The 26,797-nt window shown below is 39.6% G+C and overlaps 2 protein-coding genes across 2 annotated transcripts; both read right to left on the bottom strand.

Annotated features, from left to right (window-relative positions):
• Positions 1 to 522: 522 nt before the first annotated feature.
• On the bottom strand, positions 523 to 13,408 carry mtx1a (metaxin 1a). Its single transcript, XM_086154677.1, has 8 exons — positions 13,286 to 13,408; positions 7,373 to 7,442; positions 7,200 to 7,279; positions 5,275 to 5,367; positions 5,025 to 5,207; positions 3,676 to 3,752; positions 3,321 to 3,478; positions 523 to 1,824 (listed from the first exon to the last, which is right to left on the bottom strand). The coding sequence occupies exons 1-8, from the start codon at positions 13,364 to 13,366 to the stop codon at positions 1,592 to 1,594; spliced, it is 975 nt and encodes a 324-aa protein (XP_086010803.1). The 5' UTR covers positions 13,367 to 13,408; the 3' UTR covers positions 523 to 1,591.
• A 3,461-nt stretch (positions 13,409 to 16,869) lies between these two features.
• Positions 16,870 to 25,988, bottom strand: LOC147229313 (T-lymphocyte surface antigen Ly-9-like). Its single transcript, XM_086155855.1, has 7 exons — positions 25,886 to 25,988; positions 24,134 to 24,469; positions 20,436 to 20,678; positions 19,612 to 19,723; positions 18,069 to 18,129; positions 17,856 to 17,971; positions 16,870 to 17,451 (listed from the first exon to the last, which is right to left on the bottom strand). Exons 1-7 carry the CDS (start codon positions 25,929 to 25,931, stop codon positions 17,394 to 17,396), a joined length of 972 nt encoding a protein of 323 aa, XP_086011981.1. The 5' UTR covers positions 25,932 to 25,988; the 3' UTR covers positions 16,870 to 17,393.
• Between the last annotated feature and the right edge of the window lie 809 nt (positions 25,989 to 26,797).

The raw sequence follows: 26,797 nt of genomic DNA, 5'->3' as shown, positions 1-26,797 counted from the left end.
TTGAGTTAAATCCTCAAGCCGAGTGATGGATTCCTTAGATCGTTCTGGTGGCTGGTCAGGTTTGTCAGGTGGGGGAGGGGCTTCAGGAAACTAAAGCTCTTTGTGCAGCTGAGCTGGCGTCAGTCTGGGAAACATGTCCAATGTGGAGTCTGTTTGTTTCTGATTCCACAGAGTCGCCATGGAAACCTGCCTTTAACAGCAGGTGAGGGGCGGGGGACTCCAGTCTGACCTCCTCTCTCTGCTGTCAGAGTCTAAAACAGTGATGACGGAAAAAACAATGCTCACGGCGTCCAATGAAAGAATTCAACTTGGGAAACTGTTTCCAGATCAGCTTATTAAAACACACACACACATACACACACTCACAGCAAGATTCCTAAGTGATATCGTTGTGTGCAGCTGTCCGTCCCCGGGGTTTTTCGTCCCGGTCAGGACTGGAATTGGGGGTGGGGGGTGGGCTGAAGGGCCAGTTTTGATCTGCATGTGGAGAGGAGGGTCAGATTTTCCTCCTGACCCCCCCTCCCCTCCCGCACCCCTCCCACTACATTGTCTGAATCAAATTATGTTGAAGACTGATATATTCTGCCCCTGGTGGGCAATGTTCCCAACCATTCCCTCCTTACTTTAGTTCCCCCAAATCCCTCAGGCTCATACGGTTTCAATTCATTCCCTCAAGGTCGTAATAGTAGCCAAACATCTGTAAATCATCTGTTCTCAAAACATTCTGTGCTCATTTGTTTGTTTGTTTTTTTTAACCATATCAGTCATTTTAGTGTCCAAGCATCATACATCTTCTACACTTTTTAGTGCCAGAACAGCTTACACTCAGTCTTAATCATCCGAGTTCATTGGATATTTCCATCAGTTTCCAAACATACAACTTAAGGTCAAGAAAGGTCAATGCACTTCCTAAAAATTTGATGTCAATCTAAGTCCTGATAATAACATACTCCTAGTTTTGTTTCTGACTACCCTGTTCAGACTATTGTATTTTGGGGGTTAGTGTAGTGCTCACTGATCACCCACTCATTTCTAATTCCCAAACACTGCTGAATGCTCAATTTAGTTCATAAAAAATCCAACTCTTTTTGAAACAACTCAAAACAAAAAACAAGAAAACACTGCTAATTTTGACAATCCGAAAGTCAAGTGCTCCATATAGTTTTAAACGGCTAGGTTGCTTTTTAGTTAATAAATATGTCTGGTACCACAGTGACCATTTAAGAGATAAATAATTAAAAACAGAAACGATGTGTTCTGTCTACAGATTTATTTGTCTCATGGTCATTCTTGGTATTGTAAGTCACAACAAAGAACAAAAAATGCCTGTGCTGTTCTCCATGAAAAAGTATATGGAGATAGATAAGTTAAAACAACACAAAAAATGTTTTATGAATGCCATGTTTATCCAGAAAAAGTTGATTATTCGATTCTGCTGTGTTGTTAGCGAGTGCTAAAATCCACCTCATGACAGCGGTATTGCTCAAGATGTCATGAAGATTGACTTTTTTTTTTTTTTTTCTCCATTTTCTTTGGTGATGCAATGCTCCAATTACTTATCGGTACTTCATAAAGTTCTTTTGATGCAACATCACTCGTCACCCTCGTCCTCGTGGTCATGAGATCCAAGGGTCTCAAGGTCTGACGGCTCCTCCAGTGCCTCCTGTTGGATGTGTTGGATAGATACCATGCCGGTCAGCAGGGCGTAGCCTAGCATAGCGCTCAGAGCTACAAGCACTGACAAGAACTGCTTCCGCCTCTTGTTGGGAACGTTGTCGAAATCTCCACCTTCAGGCGGTGAGGTCACCTTTTGACTGGAGCTCTCTATAGAAGCAATGGACACAAGGAGGTTGCTGTCATGTTAAGCAATTCATTTTGGAACTTGAATTAACAGGGTAATTTCAGTTCCAAAATACTCATATTCAGTGCTTTCACCAAATACTAGTTGTTTAATCAAACTTCCCAGGCTCATTTTTAGTTACCAAACACTTCATTTTCAGTTTATATTTCCAAATCCCGAATTGTCGTCACATTCTGAATGTCTAGGGTTTACTTTGGTCCTTAACGTCTCCACCCTTAATTTAACATTAAATGTCTAATGCTTGTTCCAAGATACATAATTTTCTCCAAAGTTCCATGCTGGCTTCAGTATTTTAATGTCCCTTGTTCACTATAACTTGTGAGATTTTGACAAAATCCTCAACAAGCATTAGCGCGTACCTTTTAATATCCTGTATTCATATTATTTGCCATTATGTGATTTGCTGACAAGATTTCAAAAACATGGCCAAAAGCATTAGAAAAGTTAAAACTCTGAAACATTTGGCCAATTTAAAAAAAATAACAATAATAAAAAAAAAATAAAATAAAAAAAATAAAATCGAGCAGCATTTTTTCTTGGGTGAATAAATTAATTCCTTCCAGCATTCTCTTCTCAATGGGGCTTCGTCTTTCTCGCATATCGAGGAAAAAAAATCCATGTGGTGTTTGATCTACATCCCGAGATAATCTGGTTGACGCTCAAAGTTGATACAACCTCACTGGATGAGGTCATGCAGACTCACGAGGTTTGAGTCCAAAACATCTGTGCTTTAATACTACTGGACTATGTGGCTCGACAAGTCTCTTTGGTCCAGTTAGAACCTCCAAAATGTTCATTTGAAAAGAAAAACAAAGTTAACTGGTACTATGAAAACATGTTTTCAAAAAGAAACAAGTGAATATTCAGGTGGTAGTTTCTCAAGCCAGACTACTGATAATATAGTGTTAGACTAAAGACTGGAAAACTAAACATAAACCTTCTAAGATCTCTGCAATATTACAGTTTAATAAAACATGCTGCTACTATGTACTGATTTTTGACTACATGACCTATACAAAACCTCTGCTGCTATATCTTTTTTTTTAGTAAATGTTGAAATCTACTGTGGACCTTATTGTTCAATCGGTTCTGCCTATGATGGCTGACAGGTCTCAGCCATCATAGGCAGCAATTAAATTACTTGATCAATTGAACTAACAGTGGACGAGGCTGCTTGAAATATATCGTGCCCCAATATCTGCCTGATTGTTTCACTTTAGATTCAGGCTATTGTGTTTTCATGCATTTTTCTTGAACTGATTATTTTATGTCAAAGCAGATTCTACTTATATCAGTAAGGTATGGAGAGGATTCAGGAAACATTATCCCTGAAATTGTACCATACAGCAGTTATTTATTTATGCTGTAGTGGGGATTGTTAAAATGGAAATTTGTCTTAATGTCACAGATTGCAACTAAATGGCAACACCCAAGCACACTGCTTTATGTGGTGGCTCACCTCGGCCATCTCTAGGGAAGTAGAGCAGGAGGATGTTGGTGCAGAAGTTGGTAAGGTTGTCAAGGGATTTCAGGTGCTGCTGCAGTTTCCCACAAGGCAAGTTGCATTTCAAGATAGGCGCCAACTGACCGAAGACGTAGGCGTCCAGAGATGAAGGCCTGGAACCCAATGCGGACTTGAGTCAGTTACCAAACTGATCGTTACAATATACTTTTTTAATGTTTTAAAATTTGTAAAGTGTAAAAGCTGTCACAGCTCCATGTGTGAGGATGAGGTGGTGTAGAGTCATAAGAATCAGAATTTTCAGAAGACAAATGCCCATCTGTGCAGAGAACATCTACTGAAACACACTTACGAGTCACCAAAGAAGAACTTGTGGGACCCAAGACGTTGAGAGAGCAGGTTCATGCATTCTGCTGCGTCACGGTACAACTGCAATAAAGACACACACATACCTTTACCAGCAAATTGAAATGTCCACACCGTGGGATGACGAAAGGAATAATCTACTCTATACAGACACAAAACATGTCCTGTTCCCATTGCAAGTGGTAGAAGTCCAGCTAAGGTAACATATAGCACCCCACAGTGGGACCCCCCAGCTGATTCTGGTGATAGACATACATTCCACGGACCAGGAGTGTTGTTTATCCAATTTCAATGGCAGCAGTAGTACGATGGCCCTCTGAAGGACTCATAAGAGTCAGACAGAAATCCCTGTCTTGAGACTTTGGCTTCTGAGACAGACGTTAAACACATCAGTGAGGTCATGTGGAGGTCATCTCTTTGTAAACACTTATATTTGGTTCAGATTTATGAGAGAGAATCCATTTGATTTTTTAAAACCCTTTAATTCATTTGGGTTCAGTCAATAGCACAGATTTTTTCTGAGTCTTGAATTAAGCTAATATCTCTCAGCTAAAAAGAACCATCCATTTTATGAATGAGTTCAGCAATAAAGCCAAGCCATAAAGATTACAAGAAAAAGGTCAAGATTTAACAGAGCTGTAGGCAGCCTGTTGACTTGCATTTTTGACCCAATGCAAGTTAAAAACTTACATTTTCATTATTAAAAATTATAATTAAAGGTCGGTTCAACGATCCTTTGTTAGATTTCCAGTAGATATGGTATGGGTAAAGGCTGAAGAAGACATTCAAAGAAAACAGGGGAAATTAGACTGTTGGTCATGCTTGCTAGAGGCAAACCTGACACTCAAATATATTTTCTAGGAATTAGGTGGGGGTGAAACCTGACTATTGTACTATGAATTGACAAGACTTTGCTTCAAATGAAGTCAACACAAAAATACATGAATCTCACCACTGGTTTTCCCTCATACCTAAAGAGTTTTCATGCTGACGTGTTCTCTAATGATGCTCTCTGAACAACTCCTGACCTCTGACCTTTTCCACAAATTGTTCCGTGCCAGCAGTTTTCCAGCCGAAAGATCTGCTGCGGAAAGTTTTCCTGTCCTCGTAAAATTTGTTCCGACGACTTCAGGATTCAGAACACATGGAAATAATCTCTGGGTAAGAGCTGGAACTCCATGTAGCTGCAGCACCTTCTGAGGTTACTGTAACAGGTCGACTCACAATACAGACATGACGTTCTGTCCTCACCTCCTACTTTAACTCCTATCTTTGGCCTCACACTACCTGTAAAACCCATTCAAGATGATGACATTCAGTCCCAAGCTGGCTCACCTCCTTTTCCAACTCCTCTCCAGCTTCAAGGCCCTCATCTCCACGCAGCAGCCGTAGTTTGTCCAGCTGGTGGCGCTGCATCCGTCCAGGTAGGAAGAAGTTGAGGGGGAATGGCAGGTGTTCAGCATACCAGCGGCGAGTCACATCCACATAGTTCTTTGGCTCGACCCAGAAGGCATAGATCTACGATTGAGGTGCAAAACATGAACCCTGGGGAAATTGGGTTTGGTTAACAAAGGACAATACTCACCAAAGCAGGAGCAAGTTTCTCTTCCATCAGGGAGATGAAGGCTAGGCTGTCAGCTCCCTCCTTTGCGGATAGGTCATAGTCTGCATTGTATTTCTGGAAAACAGAAACCAGTATGTAAAACAAATGCATTGAGTGGGACCTAAATTAAGACCACTTGGGCTAAAATCCTCAATTTTTCTGAAGGTGTCCTTGAGCAAGGATGAAAGGAGGGAAAACCTAGAGGGAGTTCAGAATTTCAAAAATCGTTTGATTTTTCAAACACCTCTAGCTTGCACAAAACAGTTCATCTCCAAAAAACGATAAAACACAAGACACAAAATCCCTTCATTTCTCATCACCCAACGCTTTCAGATAGGATCCTTTTGCATCTGCAGCATTCATGGTTATGGAAAATTGACTGTATCTTAGCAGTCATTATTAGCCTCATTATTGCACGACAGAACAGATATTGACCTCCTTTTCACATCTCTCCACTTTTGCCAACCACTGAGATGCAACTGTCTTTGACAGTCATACTATCATATGATGACGGCAGTAAAACCACAGTGGATGATGACAGTAATGGTCTGACATCACAGACAGCTTGTAGAGGTGGAAGTTGATCCCATCAGTAGAGCGTGAAGCTCCTTCAGCAGCCCCTTTGTCCATATGGTTTCTGACCAACCTACCGCAGTGTGAGGCCCCGCAGCATGCTGGGTAATGGCTTCCAGCTGCCTGCTCATTGCGCAGGCTTCTGCAGAGGAAAATGTGGGTCAGAGAGACTGAGTCTGCAGAAAACAGCAACTGAAGGTCAGGATAGAAGCTCTTTAAGACGTCAGTGGCTGGTCAGATGCTCGTCTTTGAGGAAAATCTGAGGAGGAGGTACCTTGTTTCTACTGGCATCTGATTCAGGGAACAAACTGAGGTGCTCAAGATTGTAGTACTGAAAATAAATATCACTTGAATCAATGTGAAAGCATTTACAGAAATTGATCTCAACAAAGACATATACTCAGCTTCCTTCACATACACCTGATACTGTGTGTAGGAGTTAGAGATGATTTTTCAAGCCGGTACTGAAATCAACACAATCAGCGGGTACTCCCAAATACTGAAAAAATATATTATCAACATCAAAAAATGCTAAAATGCAATGTTATGGCATAAAAGAAAATTACAATAGAACACACCTTAGAGAAAAATATACATTTCGGTACCTGATATCAGTATTTAAATCGTTAAAGTCTACATTGTAAAAATACTATGACAACCTCAGTCATGTCCAGTTTAGTGACTTCTGAGTACATGTTAAACAGAAAATTTTTAAAAAAATGACTTGAAGATTTGGAAAAGAGAAAAAAAAGACAGATTTGTACATAATTATCAAAATATTTATTTTGTTGTCCATAAAAAAAGAACTCTGAAAGAGAATGCAAAGCGAAACAAATATTTTTACAGCAATTGCCCATAATTGCTCAAGAAAATGACTTTGAAATGTCATTCATTATCTACTGTCAAATCTTAACATACCAACTCGACTAAGTTCCTTCATTTCTTCTCTCATCCAGGAGGCTTCTTCAATTTTAAAGTTCTAGAGAACTTCAAAGAAACAAACTATGTCCTGTTACCAGCATATGCCTTGACAAAAATAGACCATGATCTGGATGACTGAGACCCTGAAAAGATGTGCGCGCGCGCGCACACACGCACACGCACACGCACACACACACACACACGCACGCACGCACGCACGCACGCACGCACGCACACACACACACACACACACACACACACACACACACACACACACACACACACACACACACACACACACACACACACACACACACACACACACACACACACACACACACACACACACACACACACACACACACACACACACACACACACACACACACACGTGTAGAGTAGTGAACTGATACCTGTTTCCGCAGGTGGATGATCATGTTAGACGGTCTGGACAGAATGTCTTTCTGGTTGGTCCTTAAAGCAGGAAGGGAACCTGTATATAACACAGTGAGTGACTTTTCACGCTGCGCTGTGTGCCCTTCCCTGCCCGATACTGCAGTTCATTACTTAGAAGGAGGCAGCTTACCACTGGGACTCCTCCAGGGGTTGGAGATCTTGTGAAGTTTTAATGGTGCTCCAGCAAACTGTGCATAGGCCTTTGGAGACAGCACCAAGAACCAGAAACATGTTGAAAGTTCAGACACGAATAGTATTTTCAAAACAAATGCTTATGAGGCTATGAAACGTCTTTCAGCCGACTGACCGAAAATGTCCTTGCTTTTATCAATCTGTTGGGATATTGAAACCTTGTAATGATTTTGTTGCAGGAAAGGAAATCGATAAACAGAGACAATGAGTCTTTTTTACAGTAACAAAATCACTAGTTGTAGTTGTTCAGTTTGGTTGGAATGAGAGGCTCCTAAGCCTCAATTTTGGTGGTATCCTCTGTACTCTGTTCCATTAACCACTGACTCTAAATATAGAGCATTTAACAAAATGGCCACATCTACAATGTTTTCAATGCTAGAATTTCATTTAATCTCAGTCTTTTTACTGACTGATTAACATTGAATGAACAATAAGTCATTTATTTATGTCATATTTCATTATGGTGTTTTGTCCTCAGATTTGTATAAAGCTTGTTCTGCTCGGCTTTGTCATCAGTGTCACAAAAAAATATAGGAAGATATTTAGAATACAGTTCCACTCCACACAAATAGGGTTGTAAGATATCCATTTTTATGCTGACCCCTCAATGTGCGCCTGCTGACAAAACGTAAGTGAGTAAAACATTATCTGACAAAAGTCTGTTTTCATCAAACGTTCCAGCCAGGTGGATCACTTCTGGAATAAGGCCTGATGTGGCCCACCCCTGAAGTCAGGCAAAAACATCTCCATAACACACTAATCAGGCTGTGTGCACGACCACCTCCCTACCCTTTATTAGACTTGGCTGGAGTCTGAGCAAGAGAGGAGCCAGGAAGAACGTTTGGAACCATAATTTCCAAATGATAAAACCTAATCCAGAACTGGGAATGGAATGACGCAATCCTTCCCTAAAATGTCTGGAGCTTCAGTCTGTTTTGAGTTTTGAAGAAAGATAGCAGGTGTGGAGTGAAATGGTCACAGCATGTTCAGACATGCAGTTTTTACAGTACATGTTTGGGATGACTCAGTCTTCTGGAAATTGAGGCAAAAAAAAAAGTGTTGAGGGCCTTGTTCGGCTTTTATAACCAGAGAAAATGAGGAAGAATTTCCTCATAAATCTGCAGCCGTGACGTCAGGGTTTGTTCCAGTTGCTCTGATACACAGATGGATGTTGCCTTCAACTCCCTGTGCAGCAGAAAAATTCTGACAAAATAGTCCAAATACAGATTCTGCCATGATGCACTTGAACATTGGTCATTTGAGTTTAAATAAATCCATTTGAGTCCTTTTGTTTTTGTTGCTAATCCTATAATGTCACAGAAAGGAAAGTTAAATCCTGGATTGGGTCCAAACCATAATGGTTCTGTTCCAGCCCTCAAGCAAGACTTATAAAAAACAAACATAGTGCAAAGAAAACAGAAGAGTCAAATTGCTGAGCATTAAGACTCTCTCGTTTTGTCCCATTTTTACAGAATTTTTTTAAATGAATTGTGAGTTTGACCTTCCCAAAGTGGCCAATCACTACAGACTTAAGTTATTCTCATTTTAACTATTCTTTCAACAGAACAAGGACTTATGTTCTGAATCTACGCAAGTAAGAAATTAAGAAGAAAAAAAGGCCGATGGAATAACAAATGTTGTCAAAATTCAGTCATAATCCATCACCTATTCTGAGTTGGAGAAAAGTCGAGCTCTTAAATGTTAAAATGTAAACAGATATTCAACTTTTCAAGAATGTACATGGATAAGACATTTCAAAACATCAAAACCAAACCTAGGAGAGCAAGTTGGTTAACAGGGACATTTCCTATTTTCTAAAAATTCACTGGATGTTTTTTTTTAACTCAGAAATTAATACAATATGTAACCAGAAAAGGGGTACAAATATCAGCAAGATATTTCCTGAAATAAGCAACAGTTTCAATAAATGCTCTTAACTAAAGCAGCAGCAGCTACAACAATCCAGTTGTGAGCTGTGGCGATAACAGAAATGGGTAATTAATTTTGGGTGAATATGTGTGAGGAAGAGGAGCCTGAGACAGACAGGAAGCATCACTGGCGTCTGTGGTTCGAGGTGACAGGTCCAGGCTGGAATCGTCCATCCGAAAGCAGTTCAGTAAAGACATTTAATGACGGGTTAGTTTAACAGCAACTAGAGATGCCAAGTTATTGAGAGTCCAACAGCGCTTCATTTACAATGTACTTTTCACTGCATGTGTGTGAACAGGTGAAGCCTGAATTTGTCCAGGCAAATTCTGAGGAACATTGATTCAACTAAGAACAACCTGGAAATAATTTTAGCAAACACTGATATCGACCATGAGCAGACTGGCTGCTCATGACGACTGGCTTCAAGTCCCCCCCTTCTGTGACCTCATACTATCCTTCTAGTTTCTTTTCTGTCTGTTTTATTTATTTATATGCGCATATAAATTTACTTGGTGAAAAATGATGGGCAACTATTTCCCTTTCATTTAAAATAGGGAATTTACCTCCTTTCAGTTGAAGAAATCATAGCCACACATCATCTCTTCAATGTTTAAGTATCTTGTCAACTGGAAACAAGCTTTATTCCTCACTTTTATTCATTTGATTGTTCTAAATCATTTCCATTAATTTGAGGCAGATTTTCATATAATTTCATATCATTTCTTGCTTACACCAGTTGTTTTAACACAGCTTCTGGAGTCAAATGGTTGTGAAGAAACCACCCATAGCAATCCAGTATGATAACCACAAAATACAGAAACCAACACAAATCAATGTTGTGCATCTAAGCAGTCAACACAGGATGTATCCTCATGGCAAAGGACAAGCAAGGCAATGCGCAAGAGAACCTTAAAGCTCATGAACAATAACCAAAACCGTTGGTACAAATTTACCATGTCGGGACGTGAAGCTGACCCATTCCAAAGATCCTGCTGTTCTCCATAAGAAGACTGTCTTGTAATAGGAAGCTTAAAGACCATTCATTTCTTGTGCGAGTTTGCAATGGTTCGAAAGGAAGTAAAAGGACACTGACCTCACCAGGAAATGTTTTATGTAGATCGTTAATCTAATTCACATTTTTTTCATTTTCAGAAACACAGCTATTGTCTTATCAGAGACAAAATCTTCCCAGTAACCAACTCTTCTACTTCATTGTTTGGTTTTCTATTATGTGGTGATCATTGATTGCACCTTGTGTTTTCTTATCTAAGATTTTAGTTTGTGATTTTCCTGTGCTTTCCTATTTTGAAGATGTATTTACTCAGTCACTGCTGCTATTTGGCCCATAATGCTGTCTCAGTTGAAACTGCTGTACTCCAACTGCCCTACCTCAATTGGCCGACTGTTGTTCTACCTCAGGAGACACATTAGACATTTTTCCTAGAGCTCTCTGCAGCTCCTGTGAGCTCAACAGTGGGTATGTATCAATGATTTTTTAAGTAGCACTTGCTCACTCCCCATCTGCCTTCAGTCATGCATCATGTATGTCAAGTGAAGTTCTTTGGGCGTCAAAATATACACTGAAATGGGCAAAACCTTTGAGACATACATTTCCATTGTGCTAACAGGAATTTGTAACATTAACCTGATGCTAATGTTACACATTAACATAGTAAAACAAGGTGGTGAATATTAGGAGGATCACTTCAATTTTTGATAACTGGCCAATAATTAAAATGGCCACAGGGATTCCCTCAATGAGAAAAGAGTGCAGGATAAGTAAGTGCAGGCTTCTCAAAAGTGACTGGAAATGCAGTCACCGTTTTCTTACTTTCCAGCCGCTGCATCATTACCCAGAATCCCCCGCTGCTTGCCACTCAGATCTCAGTCCAACACAAACACACTTCACCCTGCTTTAATCCTACGGGGCCCTCTGTGCGGTTTGCAGGCGGGACCACTGTCAGCACACACTCAGGAACACATCTGTCACCGAGACACCGGTTGTCTGCGGTATCGCAAACTACTCCATAATGAACAAGCCACCAATTTTACCACAAGCTGCAATGAGAGGAACATTAACCAGGTGACTGAAGGCTGATCAGAAAAAAAAAAATAGATCCACAAACACTAGACTTTACTCTCAACTGCTGACCCTGAACCCCTATTTGATAGAAAAGGGAAAATAAATCAGCTTAATAGCTCAATAGTGAGGTTTAGAGCAAACATTTTCATTTTTCTAATCGAAAAATTGTATTTTCATCTTTCTGACTGAAAATTTCACTTTTGTGCAAACAGTCAGATTCAGAACATTCTCATGAATTTGTGGATGAATATGTGTTTGTGTTGGAAAATAAAATGGCTTAATAGCTCAATGGGGAGGTTTAGAGCAAACATAATTGAAAACTTATATTTGAATTTTTCTGACTGAAACTTAACTTCTTCTGTGCAAACAGTTGAATTCTGAAGATTCTAATGAATTTGTCGTTGTGACCACTGAACGGGCCAGATGAGGTAATGTTTCACATTTAGACAGACATTTAAGAGTTCCTTTTATCGTAGCTTATGGCTGAAACATATAAGTTTTATTTTTCATACTTTATCCTGCTCAAATACTTGAATAAAATTCTCTGATATCAAGTCTAATCACTTGTTATTTCTTTCTACTCAGCAATTGTGGTAAAAAACATGTACTGCATTCAACACCACTTAGATTACTGAACAAAATGGTTGAAAAATATAAAGATTAATAAGATAATTTTTTTTATAGGGCGTACTGATCAATAATTCCTGTGGAAAAATAAGAGAATTCTAAATATGACTTTTTTATTTTTTTTTATCTATTTTTTTTTCTAGTTTGTCAAGCAGAAGCAAGTGTTTTTTCAGCACCTCGCAGTACAGCAGTAATATTACTGATTGTTCACCAATTACTCAGTACAGTACTACAACAGTGCTTTTCTTCATCTATTTTTTATTCACTGCCCAGGGATTTTTTTTGACTATTACCGGTATATGATCTTAACAGTAAAAAGATTTCTGACAACCAGGACTTATGAAGACCATCCTTTGCTACCGCCTGCTGGCGCTTCGTTGTATAACAAATTATTTTAAGAAATTCCATGAGACAATCAGGCAGGACTAACAGTTACCTCCAGAAAATGTCAGGCAGCAACAAAAACAACTGGAACATCAGACACGTGGAAAAAAATGAACGAGTAGGCATGTCATTTTATTTAAAACTACTTGATTTACGTAATTCTCTTGCCATCTTAGCGCAAAGGTAAATGATAACGTGTAGACTTTTGAAGGATGTCTGGATTTAACAATAACAAAACGAGTGAGGAGTAAATGTGAGTCCGGACAGAGTAATGTGTCATCCCTGTTGAATGGGTTGGATGTAGTGATGAGATTAGGCCGAGTGTGACCGCGAAACTTTCTTTGGGATTTTGGAGTAAATATAGTCATTTGAAAAACATGCAGTATATTTCTGCTATAAATGATAAGGTATTGGATGAAGTGCTTTTAGTTGTACCGTGAAAATGTTTGTGTGTGTCGCAAAACCGCGTTGCATTAGTCGCATGAAGGTTACACACACCCAAGACTTTCATTCTCACGCACATATGCCGAGTTTGTCTTCCTTTACAAGCTAACCTCCACCACGAGACCTTTCGTTCATTCTTAAAAGTACGAAACTCAAGATTAATCGTCACTGTCGATCACACTTAAATTTCATACATTATCTGAACTCATAAATGTACCAAGTGCTTTCATCAGTGAAACGTCACCCGTTTCTCATTTAGAGGCTAGCAGGCTAACACAGCGGCCACCGTGAGCTTTTTCCACGCAAAAGGCCGTGACACGCAGCCAGTGCCGTGGGCCGCTGTGTCGGTAACACAACCCGTTGTCGTTTCGATCGAAGACTCACCAGAACTACCAAGCAGTCGGTGCTGACAGACGGTAAACCCCAGTCTCCTTCCCAACAAAATAACTCATCGGGCGCCGCCATTTTCAGCGCCGGCGGAAGTGGAATACCGGCGCGTCTTCTTCTTCTTCCTCTACTTCTTCGTGTCTGTGACACTTTGCTGCCCTCTGCGTGTCAGCTGAAGAACGTCACTACTAAGTGGAAGCTGCGATTTGCGAAAGGGGAGGACAGCTAATTGCTTCACGATGTATCCGGATGATGGTGTGATGCAACTACAAATGCGCAATGCAGCAGCTGACTACCGTCACATGTGTGGTCACATCCCATCAGTCAAGTAATGCATTTCGATTTCCCGCTCTCAACAACATTAACAGCGTATGTATAAACAAATACATTTTTACATTTTATTAACAATATTCCTTTTCAAAACTTGTTGGGGTATCGCTCAATCAGCCAGTTATTTTGAACACACTGATCACATCAGCCAACCTAATCCATCAGCTTCAACTCTGATTTGGCAGATCACTGTCCTCCAAGAGCACAAAGAATATTATCCTCTCTTGCTTCTTGCTCTAGTATCGAAGACTATCAGGGAGACAGGTTGAAAAGTACTGAGTGTGTCATCTGGAAGGAAAGTAGACAAGGAGACTTGGTGGTGGAATGAGAAAGTGCAGGAGTATATACAGAGAAAGTGGTTAGCAAAGAAGAAAAGAGATACTGAGAGCACTGAAGAGAACAGACAGGAGTACAGGGAGATACAACGTAAGGTAAAGATAGAGGTAGCAAAGGCAAAACATAGGGCGTATGATGACTTGTATGCTTGGTTGGACAGTAAGGAGGGAGAATGATCTATACAAGTTGGTGAAACAGAGATAAAGATGGAAAGGATGTACAACAGGTCCGGGTGATTAAGAATAGAGAGGGAAAGGTATTGATAGATGCTAGAAGAGTGATGGAAAGATAGAAAAAATACTTTGAAGAGCTGATGAATGTGGAAAATGAAAGAAAGGCAAGGGTAGAAGAGGTGACTATTGTAGACCACAAAGTAGCAGAGATTAGTAAAAGTGAAGTGAGGAAGGCATTGAAGAAGATGAAGAGTGGAAAGGCAGTGGGTCTTGATGATATACCTTTGGAGGCGTAGAAGTGTCTAGGAGAAGCAGCGGTAGAGTTTCTGACTAGATTAATCAACAGGATCTTAGAGAGCGAGAAGATGCCTGAAGAATGGAGAAGTGTGATGGTGCCCCTTTTTAAGAAGAAGGAGGATGTACAGAATTGCGGCAACTATAGAGGGCTAAAGTTGATGAGCCATACAATAAAGTTATGGGAAAGAGTAGTGGAAACTAGACTGAGAGCAGAAGTCAGCAATTGTGAATAGCAGTATGGCTTCATGCCTATTAAGAGTACTACAGATGCAGTATTTGCTTTGAGAATGCTACTAGAGAAGTACAGAGAAGCCCAGAAGGAGCTGTATTGTGTTTTTGTAGACCTAGAAAAAGCAAATGACAGGGTTCCAAGAGAGGAACTCTAGTATTGTATGAGGAAGTCTGGAGTGGCAGAGAAGTATGTTTGACTGGTTCAGGACATGTATGCTAGCTGTAAGACAGTGGTGCGGTGTGCTGTAGGGGTAAGAGAAGTTCAAGGTGGAGGTGGGACTCTATCAGGGATCAGCTCTGGGCCCCCTCCTGCTTGCAGTGGTGATGGACAGGCAGACAGATGAGGTTAGACAGGAATCTCCATGGACCATGATGTTTGCAGATGATATTGTGATCTGTAGCGACAGCAGAGAACAGGTTGAGGAAAATCTAGAGAGGTGGAGGTATGCGCTGGAAAGGAGAATGACGGTTAGTCGCAGCAAGACAGAATGTATGTGTGTGAATAAGAGGAGCTCAGGTGGAACAGTGAGGCTACAGGGAGTGGAGATCAAGAAGTTGGAGGATTTCAGGTACTTGGGGTCAACAGTCCAGAGCAACAGAGAGTGTGAAAAAGAGTTGAAGAGACAGGTTCAAGCAGGTTGGAATGAGTGGAGAAAAGTGTCAGGGGCACTGAGTGATAGAAGACTATCGTCCAGAATAAAAGGAAAGGTGTACAAGACATTGGTGGAACCAGCAAATGCTTTATGGCCTAGAAACAGTTACGATGCCAAAAAGACAGTAGGCACAGCTAGAGGTTGCAGAGATGAAGATGCTAAGGTTCTCTTTGGGAGTGATGAGGATGGATAGGATCAGCAATGAGTCTATTGGAGGAACAACACATGTTTGATGTTTTGGAGAGAAGGTCAGAGAAGCCAGACTGAGATGGTTCAGTCATGTACAGTGGTGGGATAGTGAATATATTGTTAGATGGATGCTGGAATTGGAGCTGCCAGGCAGGAGGTCTCAAGGAAGACCAAAGAGAAGATTTATGGACGTAGTGAGAGAGGATATGAAGGTAGTTGGTGTGAGAGAGGAGGATACAGAGAATAGGGTTAGATGGGGAAGGTTGATTCGCTGTGCCGAAAGGAGAAGAAGAGGAAGAAGAGCTCTAGTATCGAAGATATCCATCAACATGACAACAAGACTGTCTTTTGTGCTTTCTCCTCTCCTCTTTTATTGGCAACACACTACAAAACCCCATGCTGCCCTGTAAATTCTTCAACTCGAGTGTGTAGAACTGTACACTCCCAGACAATCAGGCTGAGTGTAACTCTGTTTCTACAACTGCTTCTCATTTCCAAATATCATTTTTTTCTTTTTCATTAAATATGAAAGAAATGTCATGTGGGGGAGAAAAAAAGCTGGTTTAATGTCATCTTTATTGAGGAATTTGTTTGTCCCCTCCTCTTAGATATTATAGGCTTTGCTTAAACAATATAGCTTCACCTGGGACAAAAAAAATTCTATATTATATGTTGACAGATTGAGCTTCTTCAGATGTAGTTAGCTACTTTCAGTTACTGAAGGTTTCAGCGTTGTCTATTAATATTCATCTATTAATATCTCAAACTCACCTTCTATTTTTGTTCTTCTGTTATCTGAGCAGTAAAATACTTAAATACTAAAATTAAACTTAAAAAGAACAGTCTCTTTCCTCCTTTACAGTCCTCAGCTGAACTGACCAAGAAACTGCCACTTCTGTTTTTGTCTCAAACTTTAAATTGTGGAACTAACTGGTCGCAGCGTTGTTGTTTTTTTCATTTGTTCTTCAAAGTAAATTATTTAATTGATTAATGAAATGAATATGTATATATATCTATATATATATAGATTTATATAGATATATATGTGTGTGTGTGTATGTATAATTTAATGTATATTAGTGTGTGTGTGTGTACATATATATATATATATATATATATATATATATATATATATATATATATATATATATATATAAGTAATTCATGTCTTGTTTCATGCAATTTACTACAATTTTACTACTTTCTGAATGGGAAAGAATAATTTCTTTTGAATAAATAAATGAGGTAATAAATAAATAAAGCATGGTCTTCGTGAAATTTCTTGATAATATCACAAATGTTTTAATTAGTCACATAGAAAAAGTAAAAGCAAATCCACTTTCACTCAGAAATTCAGTGAACTTTGCCATAAAAGTGAATCAGACACAAATATAAACACTGCCAGTAAACCCACAGTGCCACCCACTTCCTCCATATGGACCTTTATACAAATGGCGACATGGAACCATGAATCTGAAAGAGCCTTTATGAAGTAAACAAATGTGATTTTAATCAGACTCCAGAAAGTCAACTGATGTCTTTGTACAGCCATTAACATTAGATGTCTTGCCAAGTCGTTATCACATGTTGAGTTAAAATTTAATAATAAACATTTCCAGGATACATGGCACAAGATTTATTCTTCTTTGTGTTTGTTGAAATCTCTCTCAACTCAAATAGAGAAACTTACTATTGTCTGAGTGGGTTGAAAACCCAATCATTATTAGAACGCTCCTATGTAAAACTATAGCGTTGGTCAGAGAGTAGGTATTCTTAGACTAACTATTAAAGGAGCATCAGCAGTCCCTTTACTATTAGAGGGTCATGTTAGTTTTTCTGCAACTGACTAAAATTCAATTGGCACATCCTCACCAAAGTCCTCTGGACATGAAAGTGTCAGCTGTGTCCTGCCACTAAACTGTAGATGGTGCTTTCTTCTCTTTGCACTGCTTGCCTGAAGACCAAAGAACATTACATTCAAAATTAATAAAAAAAATAATAAAATAAGTACGGTAAGTTAATAATTTAAACATGCATCTTTAATATTTTCATGCAATTTTTTACTATTATGAATGAAAGAGGACAGGCCTCTCCAGCTGCTCCAGTTGTTTGAGTCCAAAGATTTATTAACTTCCTTGATTTAAAAGGAACTTTTTCCTTCACCTGTCAATTGACACCAGTGACTAGATTGGTTTTACAGGGTTAGGTTGCTCTTAAGGTGATCATGGTTTGAGGTGTGTCAATTGTTTTTTGAGTTAGAAAAGTGGATTTAAGTGAGACACTATGCTAAACTGCTCCCCCTCATTCTTAAGACTTCGCCAATCCCTCCGTCCCCAAACATTCTGTAGTCATGCTCACCTGGTTGGATTCTGGTATTTGAACTGGACTGATACATAGCTTTCCTCCTCAACATAATTCCTTCTCTCCATGCCCACAGGCTCCTGGATTTCGCTGTACAAGTGTTCATGATATTTCTAATCGCACAGAGAAGTAAAATTATCTGACACTGAGGACAAAGCACTTTTTCACATAAAAAAGTGTTTTTGGTATATCCTGTTGTTGTAAACTCACCACCTGATCCATCGTATCATCTGCTGATTTGTGATGCTTGCCTGATGCTGCCCTTCGCTTCCTGTAACCAAAAAATGAATACATTTATTTAGAAATATAACAATGCTCGGGTGAATGCAGACTCAGGAGGGCACAAGCCATTGTCTTTTTGAGCCAGTCCCAATCCCAGATAAATGCAAAGGGTTGCGCCTGGAATGGCATCCAGCATAAGATTTTTGCCAAAACCCAGCATGCGAATCAAACCTATGACTTCCAAACCGAATAAAGCCTGGGATAACAACAACTGCAATTGGTGCTGATAGCCTACAGGGTAGGTGTGGAAATTGAGCTACTGTGGGTTGAAGGTTTAGAGGAGGATTGCGTTTTCAGAAATGGAATGAGAAAAGAAAAGGCAAGAGTCTGGGACTGAGAGTAGGGACTTTGAATATTGGAACAATGACAGGAAATACTACAGAATTGATTGACATAATGTAGAGAAAAAGATGGATAAATTGTGAGTCCAGGAGACCAGGTGGAAATGTAGCAAAGCTAGAAGCTTAGGAGCAAGTTTTAAGTTGTACTATCATGGTATTGACAGGAAGAGAAATGGAGTAGAAGGCATATTGAAGGAGGAATTTCTTAGGAATGTTCTGGATGTGCAAAGACTGTCAGATTAAATTAAAGGTGTGATGCTTTATGTTATTAGTGGCTATGCCCCACGGGTGGAATGGGAGCTCAAACTGAAGGAAAAATGATGAGGTGAGCTTGATAAAGTGATGCAGAATATCCCCAGAGATGAGTGGTAATCGGTGCAGACTTCAGCGGACATGTTGGTGCAGGCAATAGAGATGATAAAGAAGTGATGGGCAGGTTTGGCATCCAGGCTAGGAACACAGAGGGACAGATGATGGTAGACTTTGCAAAAAGGATGGAAAAGGCTGTCATGAATATTTTTTTTTCCTGAAGAGGCAGGAACATAGGGTCACTTGAAAGGGAGGAGATAGGAGCATGCAGGTAGACGACATTTTGTTTAGAGTATGTATTCTGAAATAGATCAGTGACTGCAGAGTATCGCTAAACAGCATAGGATGGTGGTCTGCAGGATGAATCTGGTAACAAGGAAGAGGTAGAGGACAAAGGCAGAGCAAAGGACAAAGTGGCAGAAACTGAAAAGGGAGGAATGTTGTATACTTTTCAGTACACAGTTGAAAAAGGCTCTGGGTCGTCCCATTCATATGTTAGCACATATGCATACAGCAAAAACAAATGCAGGAGTAGAGCCACTGCAGGGCTCCCAGCTAGTAGTAGATGTTGGTTGCTCTGGTTAAGACCACTTCATCTGTCACTGCTACAAGGGTGGAGCACTCCAACCAGGTTGGCTGTATCTTGGTTTCTGTGACTAGGCTGGCTATTCTCCTAATGTCTTCACTCATGCTTAACTGTTATCAGGTTAATGTATTGCATAATTACTATAATTGTAGCCAGGCAGTCTGAAGTCATGTTAACTATACTCAAGGCAACAAAAAGCAGATAAGATGTCAGGGTGATTTGTTAATATAATTACCTCTTGATGATGAAGAGAAGCATGACTAGAAGGGACAACAGTAGCAGGATACCAAATATAATGCCAATGGCCAAAGGATGTAAGACGTTTTGCTTCTTTTTGTCGTCTCTTTCTGTCAAAGGGATTCAGACTTTGATTATTTCCCTTTACGTGTGAAGGTTTGATTCGATCTTACAATTTACTATATTGCATTCTTGAAAAGCAGAACTGTTTCTTATGAGGGGAAAAATGTTAAAACCAGGCAAAGAACCTAGATAACACACATGAAAGTGTCAAAATTCCATGACTGAAGTGAAACTTAAAAAGACTTGATCAGTAAGAGAGATTAATTATACCAAAAAATTGTCCAGTTCTCAGCCCCAAGTATCCAAAATTTATCCTAAATTTCACTGGACAGCATTTTTAGAGGAAAAAAAAATTCTGAGACTAATCCATTGAATTTTAACAAAAATTATAAAAAAAGATTATTCATTTGAAGGCATACCTAAGCCAAAAAGGGTGTGAAACTTTGTGATGGATCTTTTGTTATAATTTTTTTTTTCTAAAACAAGTTCCCTATAGATGATAGCATTCCAAAATAGTGCTGACGCTAGATCATCATCAGCTTTGCATCAGTACAATGATCAGCTCGTTTGGAAATAATCACCAAATAATTACCAAAGTGGAAGTTACATCTTATTAACATGTCTAGCCTCAACTGTTATAAATAAAATGGAGGCAGGCATTCAGCATCAGACAGCAACTTTGTATGGGCGTGACAGCTTGGAAAATGATGACAAATTTCAGCAGAAAATATTTAGGGGAGTGCTAAACATATTACTAACCTTCCACATAGAGTCTGTATAACTGTGAGATTGTATTCAGGTTTGTTGTCAGAGCACAGCTGTAGTTCCCAGAGACCTCTGGTTTTTGAAGGCCAAGATGGAGAGTGGGACTAGATTCTGAAAGGATGCGACCATCTTTGTACCAGGTGACGCTAAGCTTGTTGATGTTGCAATCGGAAATGCAAGTCAACGTAATTGTGTCGTCACTATTTTTCGATCTTCTTATCTTCATCTTAGTCCCATCTGAAATCAAATTTCACAATTATCGTGAGATATTTTATTTTTTTCAACCATTTAGAAATGTTTCTGTCTGGCTGACTAACACAGAATCATTCAGTATTTAACATTCATTCAAGTGGCTGGTAAGATCCAAGAAATAAGGAAAGAAGAATTTGTCATTTGTCAACATTATTAACTTATCAGTAACCATGGAAATTAGGGTTAGGTCCTGATCCTTCACATCAGAAATAATGTTTTTTTTCCCCATTAGTACCATTATCAGCCCTTTAATTTTCCCTTTCAAGAACACAAAGGCAATTCATCATTCAGTAGCATAAACTGTGCATTAGTACTTTAACAGTTGTCATGAAAGGTCAGATGCTAATTGTACTTACTGATTGAAAATGTCATTTTTAACATTTTTATTTAGCTAATTTGGCTTTTACATGTGCAAATACTTGGTTCACACATCCATCCCTACCTAGGAACGGGCATAGTATGATATCCCGCAAGACAGCCAGACCAGACAACATCCCGTGGCGGCCCCTCAGAGCTTCTGCAAATGAGCTGGCTGATGCTCTTAGTGCCATATTCAACCTCTCCCTCAGCCCGAGCACCATCCCCACCTGCTTCAAGGACACAACCATTGTCCCTCGTGAAGTGTATCGAGCGAGTGATGCTGGCCCACATTCATATCAACATTCTGGAAACACTAGACACTCTACAATTTGCATACCAGCCCAACAGGACCACCTCAGACACCATATCCGCCACCCTCAACTACTCCCTCTCCCACCTTGAAAACAAAGACTCCTACATCAGAATGCTCTTTGTAAACTACAGCTCTGCATTCAGGACCGTCATACCCCACAAACTCACACACAAAATGCATAATCATGACCACGGGCACTTCTCAGGGGATGTGTCCTCAGCCCCGTCCTCTACATCCTGTTCACCCAGGTCTGTCATCCCATGAGGCAGCATCATCCAGTGATAGGATGCATCACTTGCAAAGATGAAACCGCCTACAGGATGGAGGTGGCCACGTCTGGTGACGTGGTGTGAGGACAACAATCTCACGCTCAACACGGACAAGAAAAAGGAACTGATAGCGGACATGAGGAAGGAAAGGAGACAGACACTGTTCCTCCAAGGTCTTGAAGTTGAGAGGGTGAGCAGCTTCAAATACCTGGGTGTCCACATAAGCCACAACCCCACCTGGTTCCTCAACATGACGCAGACGGTTAAGCGGGCTCAACAGCGGCTATGCTTTTTGAGGAGGTTTTGCATGTCACCTTATATCCTCAGCAACTTCCACAGTTGCATTGTTGAGAGCATCCTGACCAGTTGCATCACTGTGCGGTCTGGCAACACCACTGCTCTGGACCGCAGACATCTGCAGCGAATGATAAAGACTGCAGAGAGGAACACCAGAGCCCCACTGCCTTCTCTGCAGAGCATCTACCACTGCAGACTCCACAAGAGAGCCGCCTGTATCTCCAAGGACCAAGCCCACCCTAAAAATGGACTGTTCACACTCCTACCCTCTGGCCAGAGGTACAGGAGGGTTAAATACAGTGACACGACCAAAGAACTCGTTCTACCCGACTGCCATCAGACTCTTAAACAGCTGACGCTCATTCTTCTCCTGCACTTTACACGCAACACAGCACAGCCAGTGCTGTGCACATCTGCACATGTACCTACTGTCCATTTAAAATGCACTCATTCTTGAACCTGCACTTTGTGAATTGCACACCAAGCTCCACTCAATGTTTTATTTGCACTGCCAGTACTGTTCATATTTATAATAATGTTTACACTCTCATTATTTCTTATCAATACATATCTAAATGCACTGCAGACAGTCAAGTGAGAACTTGATTGCACAGGGAAACACGTTTCCACTCTGTGCACATGACAATAAACACTTTGAATATCTGCCAGTCGATATTTCTGAGACAGTATTTTTTCAGAGCTTAAATGTCGCAATACCACTGTGCTTATCCAAATATTCAATATCGTTTTCACTCCTGAGAGCTTTTGGCCTTAAATCTTGGTATAAACCAGCCCAGTTACATAGTAAATGGTTTTCCATATCATATGATTATGGCATCCTATCAGAGGTCAGAGACAAAGGTTCACTAGGCAGCCTCAGTCAAGCAATGCCCTGATCAACACAGCTGCTCAGAGTCAACTCAGCTGCTCCAAGCTATCGTAGATGGACAATATGGAACAAACAAACATATTGAGGAGAAAAAATTTTAACAACAACCCAAGGTCATGCCACATGATCTTTCTTCAACACTGTCTCCCTCTACCCCTGACAGTAGTGTAGCTGTGTCACAGGCCCAAACATGGCTCATGGCTTTCATTAAAGGTGAAGAATATCCAGGTGCAGGTGGCGGGTAATGTGTTATAAGTGATTCACATATAACATTGTTTTTTTAACCAACCCAAATACAAACAGGTTTCTTTCCAGAATATTATGAATGGAAATAAACATTCTGCATATATCAGGCTATAAATTATTCCTTTCTAGATTAACAAAATATCCCATCTTTGAACAAAATATCTGGATGCACCAGTAAATTAAAGTCTAATTATCTTTACTGCAATTTCAAATAGTTGTCTCATCTTACTTATTTCCTTTGGTCATTGGTCTGATTAATTATTATGTCATAAGAATTTTTTTCAAGAAATTATGATCATGATTTTTATTTATTCAATTTAATTTATTTCTAATATTTGAAATTACTCGCGCAATAATGGTAGTAAAATTATTCATATGTGTTGCCTGCACTTCGAACGCCAAGGTTTAAGTATTAAAACCGGGAACAGTGCGCTCCCGGTTTCCATTCTTCACAAATCTCGTGGAGAGATTTGTGTATACATAATTCGAATATGTCTCAAATGTTGCAGACAACATATTTACCTATTAATCTATCTCTTAATTTGTTTGTTTTTAATTCATTTATTTATAACAGCCCTCCAAGGACATGCAAAAACTAGTGACTGTGCTTCTAAACTACTCCGCTTTATTCTCATTTCAGCCCGACTCTGTAGATTCTGCAGTTTGCATGGATTACGATCTATCATGGTGAAAAGTCGCTCAGTTGAACAACAGTGTTTTAGACTAAACATGTCATAACAAACTTCCTCTCAGCAAATCTGGGATTGCGCCACCGAGATAAGTCACAGTCCCTCGTGCAAATTTCAATGTGGATTCAGATTGCAATAGTGTGATGTGTTTGATTTCATGATTTGCTTATTTAAATGGGAAGTCAATCTGGCTGGTTGTTGTTCAAAATCTGTCAGGATTGAGATTTCTGAAAATGTTATTTTTTTTAATAATATATATATATCAAAGGTGACACCAATCTTGCCTGAGGTGCATATTCCAATTTCTGTCAAGACCAAGTGGAAGGAACCTTTAACCTGGATTTCTAAACTTTAGAATGTGAATGTGAAGCTCTTACCGTTGACCTCTACCTTTATTCCATCAATTCCAGTAAAATGTCCTTTGTTAGTCTCTGATTCCATTCTGAAGCGGAAAACTGTGGCATCCTCTGCCTGCACATTTTCAATTTGCAATGTACAGTTATTGTCCTTATCTCCCAGATACTGGTAACGAGAGGGTTTGCTTGCGTTGCTGTCGTACACAGACGGTGTGGTTCCTTGACATATCAGATGATTTACACACCAGACAACTCGGACCACTGTCAAAGTGTGTGTGAAAGTGCAAGGGAGCGTGACCGTTGATCCTTTTACAGCACACACCGTATTGCCATAGTTCACCTGTTGACACCGAGCACCTTGAAACAAACACATTTTGTTTATTATTAGCTTTGTTTTCCCCCCAAACTTAAATGCTACCAGAAGTAATAATGGACGGACAGCTCGGAAGCACACATTCTAATTTACAAATCTAAAGTACAGAACTATTAGTACTAAAAGTGTACAAAAGAAAAAGCAATGGTGATACAGACTGCATTACTGTGTTGTGATATGTTCATTTTTAACGCTAGCAAATACAGTACTTGTGAGGGCAGAGCCTATTTTAGATACTGCAGGGGAATTAACACTGTGGTGTCACATCCTGTGTGTCTCTACAATTCATAAACTACAATTTTGAGCACTATTGTGAAATACATGGTTAGGTGTAATGATTATTCATTTATTTTATAATAAATAAATATTTTACTGTTACAACTAGCTATAAAATGTTTGAAATGCCTTGTGAATTAAGTAAATGGAATGAAAAACTTAGGCATGAGAGAACTGTTGTTCAGTCTAAAAAAAAAACCGATCTTTTCATTGTAATTAATTCACATGATAGTATACTGCTCAAAAAAATAAAGGGAACACTTAAACAACACAATGTAACTCCAAGTCAATCAAACTTCTGTGAAATCATAGTGTCCACTCAGGAAGCAGCACAGATTCATTTTGACTAGTTTTAAGGACATAACATCAAAGTTGGATCAGCCTGGAGTTTGTTTTTACACTTTAATTTTGAGTGATTCCTAATCCAGACCTCCATGGTTGATACAATTGATTTCCATTGATCATTTTTGTGTGATTTTGTTGTCAGCACATTCAACTGTGTAAAGAGCAAAGTATTTCATAAGAATATTTCATTCATTTAGATCTAGGATGTGTTAGTTAAGTGTTCCCTTTATTTTTTTGAGCAGTGTAGTTTTCTTCTATACTTGTACAGACAGAAGAGAGGAATGGAGTCAGCGGCATTTCACCAAGGATGAATAAGATCTATCCAACTTTCGGTTGTACCTTGATGTGTTACTTTCTGTGCCAGAGGTTGTATTTTGCCTTAAAGAGCAGCCATCACAGGTAGACTGAGACACAGTACCTTGGGTGTCGTTTGTTTTTTATTAGCTTTATACTTTTGATCCATCCTCACCGATGCTTAAGAACTAGTTGTGCCAATGATAGTAAAAGAATTTCATTTTCTCATCAATAACAGTATTAAACACCCTTTAAGCTTCAGGAAAGTAAACTTATATTAATATATTCTTAAGCCTTTAGAGCATAAAAACAGACAGACAGACAGACAGACAGACAGACAGATAGACAGATAGACAGATAGACAGATAGACAGATAGACAGATAGACAGATAGACAGATAGATAGATAGATAGATAGATAGATAGATAGGTAGATAGATAGATAGATAGATAGATAGATAGATAGATAGATAGATAGTGTCTGACCTGCTAGAAGAAGATTCAAGCACCAGTGATATTTTTTTCCAAACATCTTACTTGTCTTCTGAAATTCTGGCCTCTTTGTTGCATGTGACGCTGGTGAAGAGGAAAAAGGCTGATTGTGAAATGAAGGGAACTTAGTTGTCACTTTCTGAGATGCCCACCCCCCACACAGAACTGACCATTTAGCAATGCCAAAGGGTTACTGCGAGGTTAGTAAAAAAAAAATGTTTGAAACCATTTCCTTCGTCAGCTCAGTAGTTTCTCAACAGATCCATGATAAGAACCCAAATGCGTAACTCTCCCACATAGAAATACGTACAAATACACATTATTTGCGTTGAATAAGTAATGTTGTGTCATTTCCATTTTAGTGCTAAATGCAATTTTGTGACAAAATCTGAGAGGCAACCACATAGGGATGCAGTATGACAAATACAAAAAGGATCTGGATGAAGAGGTGCAGCTGACGGAGGAGCAGGAACTGTGGAGACAAGCTGACGTCAAACACATTGATAGATAAATGAAGGAAATGGGCGAGAAAGATGTGAGCCAGTTCATAAGAGGGACTGTTTACCTGCACAAGAAAAAACAATTATGGACAATGACTGGTACTCTTACATTTACAGAATTATGATATTTTTTCGGAGGGTTCGCCTTAAGGATTACAATTAACGAAAAATATTACATTTTAATAAAAAAGGGGTGATAAAAACAAGTAATATTGACATATTGACGCAGGTCTTAGTTACCCCAGGCACCCTACAGCTCCTGATATTAAACCTTGATTTTTCTTCTCGAATCTCTACTTCAACTTGGGTTTCTTCCTTCTTGATTCCGGCACTGGCCGTCTCTTCTTGCTTGACCACCAGTGTTTACAGATCAGAGGCAGCAATGAATGATACCAACTTGTTAGCC

This window comes from Fistularia commersonii, chromosome 11 (assembly GCF_037954325.1).
Source record: "Fistularia commersonii isolate RoL2024-O1a breed Wild chromosome 11, RoL_Fcom_v1.0, whole genome shotgun sequence".
NCBI classification, from domain to species: domain Eukaryota; kingdom Metazoa; phylum Chordata; class Actinopteri; order Syngnathiformes; family Fistulariidae; genus Fistularia; species Fistularia commersonii.
The sequence above is the reverse complement of the archived record's forward strand: the minus strand, read 5'-3'. Positions and strand labels throughout refer to the sequence as shown.

Bases quoted from the DNA above. Each gene is read 5' to 3' on its own strand.
- LOC147229313 (XM_086155855.1), bottom strand. From the start codon at position 25,931: ATGTTTGGAAAAAAATATCACTGGTGCTTGAATCTTCTTCTAGCAG. The intron at 19,724-20,435 runs GTTAGTAATATG...TCCCTTTGACAG, and splicing joins ATACAGACTCTATGTGGAAG to AAAGAGACGACAAAAAGAAG. The intron at 18,130-19,611 runs GTAATTATATTA...TTTTGGTTACAG, and splicing joins CTTCTCTTCATCATCAAGAG to GAAGCGAAGGGCAGCATCAG.
- mtx1a (XM_086154677.1), bottom strand. From the start codon at position 13,366: ATGGCGGCGCCCGATGAGTTATTTTGTTGGGAAGGAGACTGGGGTTTA. The intron at 7,443-13,285 runs GTGAGTCTTCGA...CTGTCTCCAAAG, and splicing joins CCGACTGCTTGGTAGTTCTG to GCCTATGCACAGTTTGCTGG. The intron at 5,208-5,274 runs GTGAGTATTGTC...CCTCAATCGTAG, and splicing joins AGAAACTTGCTCCTGCTTTG to ATCTATGCCTTCTGGGTCGA.